This window comes from Tetrahymena thermophila, assembly GCF_000189635.1.
Source record: "Tetrahymena thermophila SB210 genomic scaffold scf_8254385, whole genome shotgun sequence".
NCBI lineage: Eukaryota > Ciliophora > Oligohymenophorea > Hymenostomatida > Tetrahymenidae > Tetrahymena > Tetrahymena thermophila.
Window position 1 is genome coordinate 68,771 of NW_002476169.1, and position 11,880 is coordinate 80,650.

General features: G+C 22.0%; 2 protein-coding genes across 2 annotated transcripts; both read right to left on the reverse strand. All coding sequences in view use genetic code 6, as the record gives it.

The window, feature by feature from the left end:
• Positions 1 to 530: 530 nt before the first annotated feature.
• Positions 531 to 2,852, reverse strand: TTHERM_00531970 (hypothetical protein; the record flags this gene model as incomplete). The annotated part of the gene is made up of 1 exon (XM_001024320.2): positions 531 to 2,852. The coding sequence occupies one exon, from the start codon at positions 2,850 to 2,852 to the stop codon at positions 531 to 533; it is 2,322 nt and encodes a 773-aa protein (XP_001024320.2).
• A 2,598-nt stretch (positions 2,853 to 5,450) lies between these two features.
• Positions 5,451 to 11,332, reverse strand: TTHERM_00531990 (hypothetical protein; the record flags this gene model as incomplete). The annotated part of the gene is made up of 13 exons (XM_001024322.2): positions 5,451 to 5,840; positions 5,907 to 5,993; positions 6,050 to 6,279; positions 6,859 to 7,159; positions 7,344 to 7,445; positions 7,505 to 8,224; positions 8,545 to 8,829; positions 8,883 to 8,957; positions 9,020 to 9,541; positions 9,599 to 10,555; positions 10,608 to 10,886; positions 10,942 to 11,056; positions 11,109 to 11,332. The coding sequence occupies 13 exons, from the start codon at positions 11,330 to 11,332 to the stop codon at positions 5,451 to 5,453; spliced, it is 4,287 nt and encodes a 1,428-aa protein (XP_001024322.2).
• Between the last annotated feature and the right edge of the window lie 548 nt (positions 11,333 to 11,880).

Sequence of the window (11,880 nt, forward strand, 5' to 3'; positions counted from 1 at the left end):
ATTTTAAAATTATGCCTTGTAAAAATAAAAAAATAAGTAAAAATTAAAGTAAAATTTTGAGTTTTCAAATATAGAAAATTGAAGAATTGTATTTAAATGCTAAAATTTGATATAAATTAAAAACATAAATATATAGGACATAAGCCTGGGTTACTTTTTGAATGAAATAAATGGAAAATAGGAAACTTTATAAAATAATTCTTATTGTTTCGAAATATTTTTTGCTTAAAAATTTTTTAAATCAGGATTAGTAATTATTATATTTTTTTGTAAATATTATTTAGATAAAGATGATTTTATCTTATTAAATGATTTTGAATTTTTTATTATGAATCATCAATTAGAAGTTTTGATTATAATTTATTTATATTATATATTAGTGATCTATGAAGAGTAATTAATAATAGTTTCTTTACTTACTATTTTTTTTAAATTTTGACTATAAGATTGTCATTATTTTATTATATTATGTTTATAACTTTTCCAATATTATTAATTTAAATTAATAAGGTATTTTCTTTATACTCATTTCAGAATCTTCTAACTATCATACCCTAGTTCAACACTTTGATCCCTTAAAGGGCGCGCTTAGTGTATATTTACTTGGTCATTATTGCTTATTAGTTTGTTTATTAACCTTTAATATCATCTATTTCTTCACCTAAATCTGATTGCAATACAATCTCGCATGCATATTTTTTAACTATATTTATGTATTCTATTTTCTCAAGAATTTGAGGAGTGTTTTAAGAATGCTCAAGAGGCAGTTTAACATCATTAAGATCAAATTTAAAACAAGACAAATGTAACATTTTGTTATTTGAATTTTCTCTCATATACTAAATTGTCTAGCTATTCAAAGTCAAAAAAAGTAAATTATAATGATCATGACTGAAGAAATCAGTTTTTTGCTTGCTTTAAAACTATGATTGCTGCTTAGAAGATAATTTTACTAAAGAAATTAACTTCTTTAGGATCTCTCGAATGTTAAAGGGAACATTTAGTTTCTCTAAATTCTCAAGATAAAAGGAAGACAGTAGTTTATACATGAAGAGTTTATTCATATTGTGAAATTTAGAGTTGATTACTTTTTTAGAAGAAGTTAACTGGCTGCTTTTAGGTGAATTTTCATCCTCTTCTTCTTTGTAAGCTTATTTTTTGTTGTCAGCTTGGATGGAATTTTTAGAGTTTTATGCTTCATTTTCTTCTTCCATTTAGATGAAATCTTGTTCTGTTTCCATAGCTTCAGTTTTTAGGATACTATGTGCTGATTAATCTAAATCCATTTTCTCGCTAAGTTTACTTTATTAGGAAGCGCATTTTATACAATCAGCCAATAGGGTCAATTAGGTGTCATTACCTTTACTGATTGAATTGCATCTGCAAGTAATTGGAAGAGTTTCTGCTTTGCTTAAAGTTGAGTTTTTAAGGTTGCTTTATTAATTTTTGAACTAATCACAATATTCTGTTTCTTTGTTTATTTAAATTTTCTTGTTTTAGCTATTTTCTTCTTTATCAGAAAATTTTTCATCAAAAGAATCGTCAACATAAGAATGGAGATTCAAAGAAAGTGAGGCCTCATTTAGCTGTCCTTCGTTGTATTCTGCCTTTTAAGCAACTTTTATATATGAGTTTTATTAATGGTCAGCTAATTTCGTGGCGGCCTCTCCCTAAAAATTTTATTCTTAATTTTCTGTTTGGGAGTTTTAAATATTATTTTTAGTTTACAATACTGTATGTATACTAAATTTATTATTAGCCAGCTATTGTTTTCTGATTTTTTTTTTTAGCTTAAACACATTACTGTATTTTTAATTATTTGAAATTAAGGAAGAGAGACTCTCTTTTGCGAAATGAGAGCATCTATTAAACGAGATTGCCCATTTTAGATAAGCATTCTTACTTACTAAATTTTATAATTCTTCCTCTCCTTCAAAGCATTGACCTGCTAGCTGTTTTTAATGACAGCTGTTTCCTTTATTACTAATGGATATTTTTGATTATTCTAAAAAAGAATAACTATATGACTGCTCATGTAATTACTAAAGATATGTTTAAATATGAGGCTCAAATTAATTTAAATACTTTTTTCTACCTTCTTCATCTTAGTTAAGCTAGTTTATGGTGAATGAATTTTAGCTTTGGTATTTAGTTGTTATGAGAGTTGACTCATTTAAGTTGTTTGAGCAGCTCGAGGCTGTTGATACGCTAGATGTTACACTTGTTCTCTTTTTAGAGTTTTTAAGTTAGTCTTGGTCAATAAAGTTGAGATTTTCACTAAATGAGTTGTCTTACTAAGTCTTCACTTTTCCCTAAGAGCTTTAAATGTCGCGGATTTCAGCCTAGCATTCATTGTTATCAAGTATTTAGCCAGATTGTTAATCATATTATTAAAAATGCTAAATTTGATGATGATTATCGTTTTTTTTAAATGACTACTAAAGCTACTATTTACTCTTATTAGCTACAAGTAAGGAAGGATTTTAAGCAGCATTGTAAGGATGAGCAGAAGATAAAGGAAAAAAATTTAGCTATAAATTAGGATTTTAGTGTAATTTTTGTTGTTCGTAAAAACTCTACTAAATTATTTATGATTATTATTATTGCTACTATTTTTACTGTTAAATAAAATCCTATTGTGAGAATTGTTAGTGGAAGTAGAATGGCATCTAATTTTAAGGAGCTGCCATCATTACGAAAGGAACATTAGATGAAGCTGGATTATTAAGAATAGGAAAAGATTAGGTAGGTGGGTAGAATGAGTTAGAAGGCACCATCATCATAGCCATTTATCCATTGTAAGAAGCCAGATTTTAAGGATGCATCAAGTAGCTATTTTAGAAGTTTATCATTTATTTAAAATTAATATTTCTTTTACAAAAGTAATTTAAAGGCTCTTTAAATAAATATAGAACTATGAAAATTAACTTATTTAATTAATTTTTTTTTCTTTTTTACTAATTTTTGTTTCCTGATTTATTTTTATTATAAGTTTTGTTTCTCTCTAGCTTAATTTCAACGAAAAAATTTACTTTGATTAATAAAAAAACTATTCATTATTCATAATTTTTATAAGTGATATTTTATTGCTTTTATTCAACTTTGCTTTGTTTTACTTTTTAAGTTTTTTATTTAATTTTAAAATAAATTCGCAATCAGCACAATTCATTCTATTAGTGCCGAAAGTAGATTGTATAGACTAAAAGTTGTTTATAATAAATTTAAATAATAGTGAAGCTATATTTTTTGAAACAAACCTTACCCGATAATTTATTTTTAACAGGTAATGAATACTCATATTTATCATACATGAGACCGACCTGAATTTAGGAGCAAAATTAGCGTTTATGATAAAATTGAAAATATTTTTTAACAAATTTTGATAATTTGGATATATATTAATTTTTAAAACAAATATATTTTAATAGAAAGTATCTGATAGTTAAATATCAAAGATAATATTCTCTAATTTTTATAAATGAGTTTGTTATTAATTTAAAAGTTATTTTTTTATTATTTAAATAAGCACAATAATTTTAAGTTGATTTACATTTAAATATTTATTTTTTTAAAAGTAAATAAACAAATATTTTTGCTTTCTCCTAATTGATTTTATTTATATATTAGATTTATTTATTTATTAATGTGTTTTTTTAGCTTTACTAAAATAGAAAAATAAATACTTAATACTTTGAAATTCAAATTCTCTAGTAGAAAATTAAAATTTGTAAACACATATACTAATAATATGTCAATTATTATATTATATTTTTAATTATATTAAGTTAAAAATAATTAATTCCAACCATTTTATTATATTTCATATTAAAATAAAAAGATTTTTTTATAATTCCTTCTTTTCAATGCAAAAAAAATTTTTTTATTTTTATTTGTTTTTTTAAAAAATACATTAGAAAAAGGCTAAAGAATAAGATGAAGACATTCAAGAAAAAGCATGTTTTATTATTAATATAGCTAATTTGAGGTTTGTTTATAATTCAAAATTTAATAAGTTTTCTATATTATTGTAAATAAATAACATCAAAACCCTAAATAAAAGCTATATTATTTTTTCTATGATTAATTATGGATGAAAAGTAAGTGCAAGTTTTTAGAAATCTACTTTCATTTTCCATAATTCTTCATTAAATAGCTTACTTAAACTATGAGATGTAATAAAATATTTTTATTATATTCATTCTTTGCTTAATTTATAAGAAAATTAGAATTTAATATTAAAGAAAGACATTTATTTTTACATTTGAAAAATAATTTAAAAATTTTTTTTAATTATATTTATTTTTCTAAAAAATGACAAAATTCAGTTAAAAATTATTATTATTTTCTACTAAATAACATTTTATTATAGAAGGGCAATAGTTTAAAACATTTCAAGCTAATCATTGAAGTTGTTTAAAACTAATGTTGTATATTTTCGGGATTATTTTATAAGAATATTATCCATTTTACTAAACAGTAAAATTAATCATACGCTAATTAATTAAAAATGATAAATTCTTTATCACACCATTTTGGTTGATTAACTTGATTTGCTAGATTAAAAGACATAAAACTCTAAAATGATACTTACTATAATAAAAAGAATAGATATTTTAGTTAAATATAATTGTGCTAACTATTTCAGGAATATAAAAAATATAAGTAAACATAAAATTCATAAGTTTTTTGGTATTAAAAAAAGCCAACTGAGTTATAAATGAATAGAAATTTTTATTTTAACTGGTCTTATTTCAAGTACTTGTTTATTGCTCAACTATTTTATTTTACAATAAATGTAGAACAGTTTACAGTATATCAATTGAATTTGATATCTTCTGCAAAAAATATATATGAGTTTTTAACCAGTTTTTTTAAAAAAGGGAGGAGCAATTATTACACTTTTTACTTTTTTTCAAATTTCTTTAGAGGTTTTATACTATCTAATTACCGAATTTCTTCACATGTATATTTTAATTAATGCTTTATATGATCTTTCATTTTAGTTTTTGCTGCAGAGAAATAATTAATTTCCCATTTGGTGTTTATGATATTGTAAAATAATTAAGGGAAATTAATAGTTATTTTAGTTAGAAATCATTAAAAGTTAATTTAAATTTAAGCTTTACACATTAATTATCATAGATTTTTAAATTTATAAAGAGAAAAATAAATAAAAATTTGAGTAAATTTTAATTTTCGACAAGAAATAGTTTTTTTTCATTATAATTAAAAGGCATTTTTTATCTACATTTTTATATGGTAATAATGAAAGTATTTAATTTAATAATAACAACAATTTATCTAGTTAACAACAATTAAAAGTATTACATATTTAATTTTATAATAATTATTTTATTATATTAAGTATTTTATTTTCAGTCATTAATTAGCTATTGTGAAAATAAAAATAACATATATTCATACAAGAGTAATTAATTTTAATATTTGGTTCATTTCGAAATGATATAATAACTATCTGAAATTATTAAGGAAGCATTCTATAACTATAATTTGGCTATAGTTTATTGTTACTCAAACATATTTTTATTAAGCTATTCATTTTCGATCCTGAGTTCTTCTATTAGTTTTGAAAATTCTACTTACCAAGCATTTCGATCTTAAATTTATTTTAGCACTTCTATTGAATCTGTTCTTTTTTTAGCAGTATTTTTATCTTTCTTTTGGTATATTTCTATAAGCTTTTCTAGTTCTTAAATTTTGAGTTCTTTTTCATGAATCGAAACTTAATAACCTATTCTTTCTGCATATAGCTCAAAACTACTTTTGTCTAATCGTTCATCGTTTATCTTTTTTATTTCTTTTTTTAATTTTCTTACTTCCTACCAATTTTTGTCAAAAAATACATAAATAAGATTAAAAGGTAATTTAAAATTTTAGCAATTTACCTCGTTTTTCTGCCTTTCCGTTGCTTCAAGCCTGAGTTGTAGGGATTTATTTTCCGAAATCTTTATTTCAACTAGCTTTTTCAGTTCCTTAAAATTTGATTTAAAAAATATTCAGGTTTTTTTTATGTTAAACATGTCATTACGTCATTTTATGATTTTTGAAGTGATTGATTTTCATAAAATCTGACAAGTTCGTCCTGCTCATCGAGTTGATTTTATAATACACCGAGTTGTAATTTCAATTCAGCTATTATTCTTTCATACATACATTTCTATATTAGATATTAAGAAACAAGTGATTTGATTTCTTCTTCAAAATTTTTTCTAATCTTTTTCTCCAATTCAATCCTTTTTTATTGCTAATCTAGATTTTCTTTTTCAAAAAAAAAGTCAGTTAGTTAGTTAATGTTCAAATTTCAAATAGAAACTAAAATACAAAAATGGTAAAACTTATTGGCATTTATATGATTTAAGAAAAATACAAACTTGAATTTCTTTTGAAAATACTAGAGTTTAAAAAGGTATTTCTGTAAATAAATGGAAAAAATTGATGGTCTTTTTGGTACATTTTAAAATAATTTAAGAAAAATAAGAAATTTTGTGAAATTAAAAAAGAAAAATGGTTGTTATAATTGCAGATTTAATTATTCTTAAAGTTAAAATCAATAAAAATCTATATCTATGTTGTAAATATAATTAAATTTTAGATTTATTGAAAAAAGATGACATTGATATGTACACTATAATCAATTTTGGTTGTAAAATTGAGTTGTAATATAAAAATTAATACAAATAAATAGGGATTTTAACTAAAAATAATCTATTTATTTTATTATTTTAATAATTTTTTAGCAAGTTTTTTTGCTAAGGATGTTTCTAATAATAACGAAAAAGACCATTAAATTTAATGCGCTTCGTAAATAATAATAAAAAGTTCAATTCTTTTAATTACCATCAAATACTACGCATTATTATTAGATGTTTTTGTTTTCTAAATAATTTATTTTTTTATAAAGGAAATGCTCATCATTTAATTGATTTTACTGTTCAACTTTTGCATCAATTTTATTTTAAAAAGTTTCACTAATCTATTCTTTTTATTTTTCCAGCTCTTTCTATTTATATTAAAGCTAATTTTAGAGTCTTTCAACTTCTTAAGCTAAAAGTACTTTATCGAATTAACATTTATCTATTATTTGAATCAGCTCTTGAATTTTTTACTCATTTATCTACTAAGTTTAACTGTCTGATTCCTTATTATTTATAAAAAATTAAAATAATTTTTATCATAATTTTAATATAAAAGTTTTGTATTAAGATTATTTAACTGAAGTAAGTAATTTTATTCTTTTTTAATTTCAAAATTCTTATTCAGATAAAAAAAAAAAAAAAGTTAAATCAAAAATAATTTATTTATTTATTTTAACATTTGATTACATTACTAAATTTACTGAGATTTCCCACAAATTAATTTTTTTGAATTACATTTTGACTTTACTAGCTATTATTTTACTGAAATTCAGTTATCCTATTGTGGAGCTTATATTTACATAAATAAATGTAATTAAATAAATGGAAACGACAAAATAAAAAATTACTCTTTAATTTTCATCTAAAATTTTTACTATACTTTCTCTAAGATGAATTAAATTTTACTCTGAAATCTCCAAATTTTATCTAGTTTCTTCTACTTCTTTTTTACATTTTGATAATTCTGTTCGCAAAGTTTGAATAGCATGGTCTTTTGACTCAATCTATGTACTAAAAATAGTTATTTATTCTTTTAACATTTCAACTTCTCCCTTTTATTAATCTTGGTTTTTAAGAGCACTAGATTAAATTTTTTCAAGATCACTATTATTCGGTCTTTCATCAACTCTTTGTAGTTGATTGATGTCATTAGACTTTTTCGTATTTTCCACGCAAAGATCTTACTATAAAAAGTTACTTTCATTTAGCTTTTATTCTTATTTCTTTTCAAAAAAGTTTAGGTTAAAACCATACCCGCCATACTGAATTACTTTATCTTTATTCTAAAATTTTCTTTAATTAGCTTTCAAGTAGTTACTCTCTTCTTCCAACTAGCTCATTTTTTTACCCATTTAAATCAACTCATTTTTCTACAAATTAATTGTATTGTCTTTAGAAAAGCATGAAGCCATTAATTCAGATTTTTGAGTTAGCAATAATATACATTCCTCATTTTTTTAATCTAACTCTGATCTAAGCAATTTTAAATTTGACTCCAAATCTTGCTTAATTTTTTCGTCTTTTTAACTTTAATCCTTCATTTAAAGTTTGATTTATTCTATTTCATACTTAATATTGGAAATCAAATACAATAAACTAAAAAAAGCATAATCAATTTAATTGAAAAGTAAAAATTGAAAAGAAATTTCTAAAAATAATAAAAGTTATTATCAACTCAACTAAAATAGTAATAAATCGAAATAACTGAGATATTATTTGAATAACATTTAAATTAAAATAAGAATTTAATAAGTAGTAAACTACAAAATTCATTTAAAAAATTTTTGCTAGTGATTTTTTTTTTTACTGATTCTAATTCCTATTAACTTATTTTTTTTTTATTTTAAAAAGTAACAACATTTAAATAAAATCACGTTTTATTTATTACCATCAACCCAGATATTTGTGACTAGCCTTATTAGAGAGTGCTGCTAGCTTAATTACTGTGATTAATAAAATTTTGTTGAATTTGTAATTAAAGCTTGTTTATCTCTTAGGACAGCTAGATGTTTTAGCTGTCTTTTTATGATATAATTTCTTGTAGCTTATCCATTTCACTGGAAAGGAGTTCCATTTTTCTAAGATACTCATCTATTTTAGTTTGTAGTATCTTTATTTCACTGTTCTTAGTTTAAAGCATATTAGTAAGTTTTTCTTCTTCTAATATTTAGTTCTTTTTTATGAATTTAGAATTAAACTAATTAAAAAATTTTTTTTATTTCTTACATGCTAAATCTAATTGATTCTTTATTCGTATACAGTTTCTAGATTTCTTATGTTGATCTCACTTCTTTCTGTGTCCTTTGTTTTCATAAATATTTTTTATTTTCAGAGAAATTTAATGTATAAAATAGTGAATTTACAAGCTTTTTTGGATTATAATCTGTAAAAATAGCGGACTCCTTTTGATTGTTGGAGAACTCCAATTCTTAAATAAGATAATTTTTATCTTCTATTACTTTTTTCAGCTCTTGTATTTATTTATCATACATTTCAGTTTTTTCCTTTAAAAGTATGTTAAATTCTTTTTCATTATTCATGAGCTATTGATTATACTAAGATATTTAGTCTTTAAAAAGCTATTCTTAGAGCTTTAATTTTTTATTTTCATGCTCCATATCTTAAAATCTATTTTTTAATATGCCCAAATCTACATTTAATTAACTTATTTGTTGCTGATAAATGGCATTATTATGATGATCTTTTAACTAGAATTGTAAGTTTGATACCATTTCTTATTATTAGCTTAGTAAATTTTATTTACTTTATAATTCGATTTCTAAAATTCCTAATTAGCCTTCTTTTTCCCCTAAATTTTTTTAGCTGCTTGATAAACAATCTTCCAACATTTTGCATCTATATTCTAACTTTTTCATTTCAGCTTTCTAAATAAAATAAAATAAAATATGCTTAAAAAAATATAAAGTTTAAGTATAAAATACTATGTTTGCATTTTCCTTGTCTAGGTTCTAAAAATTCTAATTCTAAATTTAGAAGTTTTCTTAGTTTGTTTTTGAAATTTCTTCTAATATTTTTGTCCTTTCTTTCATTTATTATATCATTAAATTTTATTCTTCTATTTATTCTAGTAGATCACTGTTTTTTTCTCTCTCCTCTTAGTACAAATTCAAATAATTGTTTTCAACGCTATAGCATTCATTTTACTCTAGCTGCTCCTAATATCTGTAATTTTCTATTCTAAGTTATTCTGTAATAAGTTATTCCTGCTTAATCTAATTCAAAAGCTCTTGGTTTCTACTTTTAAGTTCTATTTACTAAACATTCAATTAATCACACAACATCTTTTGCTCTTCAAGTTAAAATTAATATTGATCTACCTTTGTTCTTTCTGTATCATACCTACTAGTTAATGCTTATTTATTTTCATATTCTTTCTATAATTGATCACTAATAGCTTATAATTCATTTTCAAGTTAACTAACTTTTTAAAATAAAATGCTAGCTTCAGATTTAGAGGAGCTTAAAGTTTATATCACTTCGTATTGTGATTTGCTTTTTTAATTTAATTGGTGTATTGTATCTACCAAAATTTAATTTTCCCTCTTGACCTATTCCAGTTCCTCTTCTGCTGTTTGCAATTACTTTAATAAACTTGCTTTTTCCTGATTGAAATTCTCTCCAAGTTTAATAAACTCTTCTTAAATATTATTTTTCAGTTCAATTTCATTTTCTTAAAGCTTTCTTTTAAAATTGATGACTTCTTAGTCCTTTTCTTTTTCAATTTCCTTGCACATATTTCTTAAATGCTGATTTTCTTAAATTTAGTTTTGCACTTCTCCTTCCAAGTTAATTTATTGATTTTAAAGACATTTTATTTAATTTTCAAGCCCTACTCTTTCTAATGCAAATTTTTAAGCCAATAGCTTTACATCTCTTTCCTTTAATAAATATAATATTTATAAAAAACTTCAAAATAAAAATAAAAACTACTGAGATATTTGTCCTTTAAGTATTCTATTAGTTATATAATGAGTTAGTAGAATCATTAAAATTTTTATTCAAGTCACTTTAGCTTTTAAAAATATTATCACTTTCATTGATACTATAATTGCTCTTTTGGTATAGATTATCTTTATTTTATTAGCATTTAAAAAGCTATTCATATTTTTCCTTCCATTTGCAAGCTTCTTTTTATGCCTTTTTTAATTCAGACTCTATTTCAGAGCGCTCTACTGCTAATTATTGAGTTAGATTTTTTAATTCTTTGTCCTTTTAAAAATATAAAAATAAAAATTAAATCTAAAATTTATGTAGAATCTTATACCATTGAAGGTGTGTGGTAGTGAAGTCCTTTAAACCCATTATTATTATTTATGATATTAGAGTCTATTTTTCTAAAAACAGATTGATTAATACCTGATGTGTTTTCATCTAATTTACTGTTTTTAAAAAATATTTTAACAAACTTTCAAAGAATATAAAAATATTTACATATTTTTTGATGGAGATTTATTTAATGTAAGAGTTAAAGTTTAATTTTATTTTGCAGCTCCTTCTATATATCTAACACTAGGTATCGATATGTTGCCATCTTATAAATAATTATTATTTCCTTTGTTATCTTTTTTTAAAAAATTTGAAGAAGAGTAGCTTCTCTTTATATCTTTTCTCTCCATATCACTAGTTTTGGTATTCTACTTGATTTGTAGTCTCATTTTTTTAAAATTATGCAACTGCTTTTAAGAAAATATTTATATTAGTTAAATATTTTTGCTTTATCTATGTTTGTATTAGAATTAAGTAAATTAAGTTGATCACAATTTTTGAAATCTTATTTGTATTTAAAAGTATCAAAAACGATTAACAATTATATAATATTCAAATTTTAATTAATTGATTAGTTTTAAATTTAACTGAAAAATTAATTAGTTCAGCTGATTTTATTTTTATTTAAAAACATTTATGAAATAATTATATTATAAATCCAAAATATTCCATGAAAAAAATCATATATTGATTATGTTACATAATGAGGTAGCTAGATTTAAAAATTTTACTTAAATATTATGAAATACTACTATTAATAAAATAAATTATAAATTTTATAATAAATATTTGCTTAATTCATTTTTCTAATGAATCATACATAATAAATTAATCATTTTTAAAATAAATAAATTTCATTTTATCAAAAGAAATTTTAATTTAATCAATTCTTTTTTAAATTTAAAATAATTATAAATAATAAAAATTTTTAAATGTT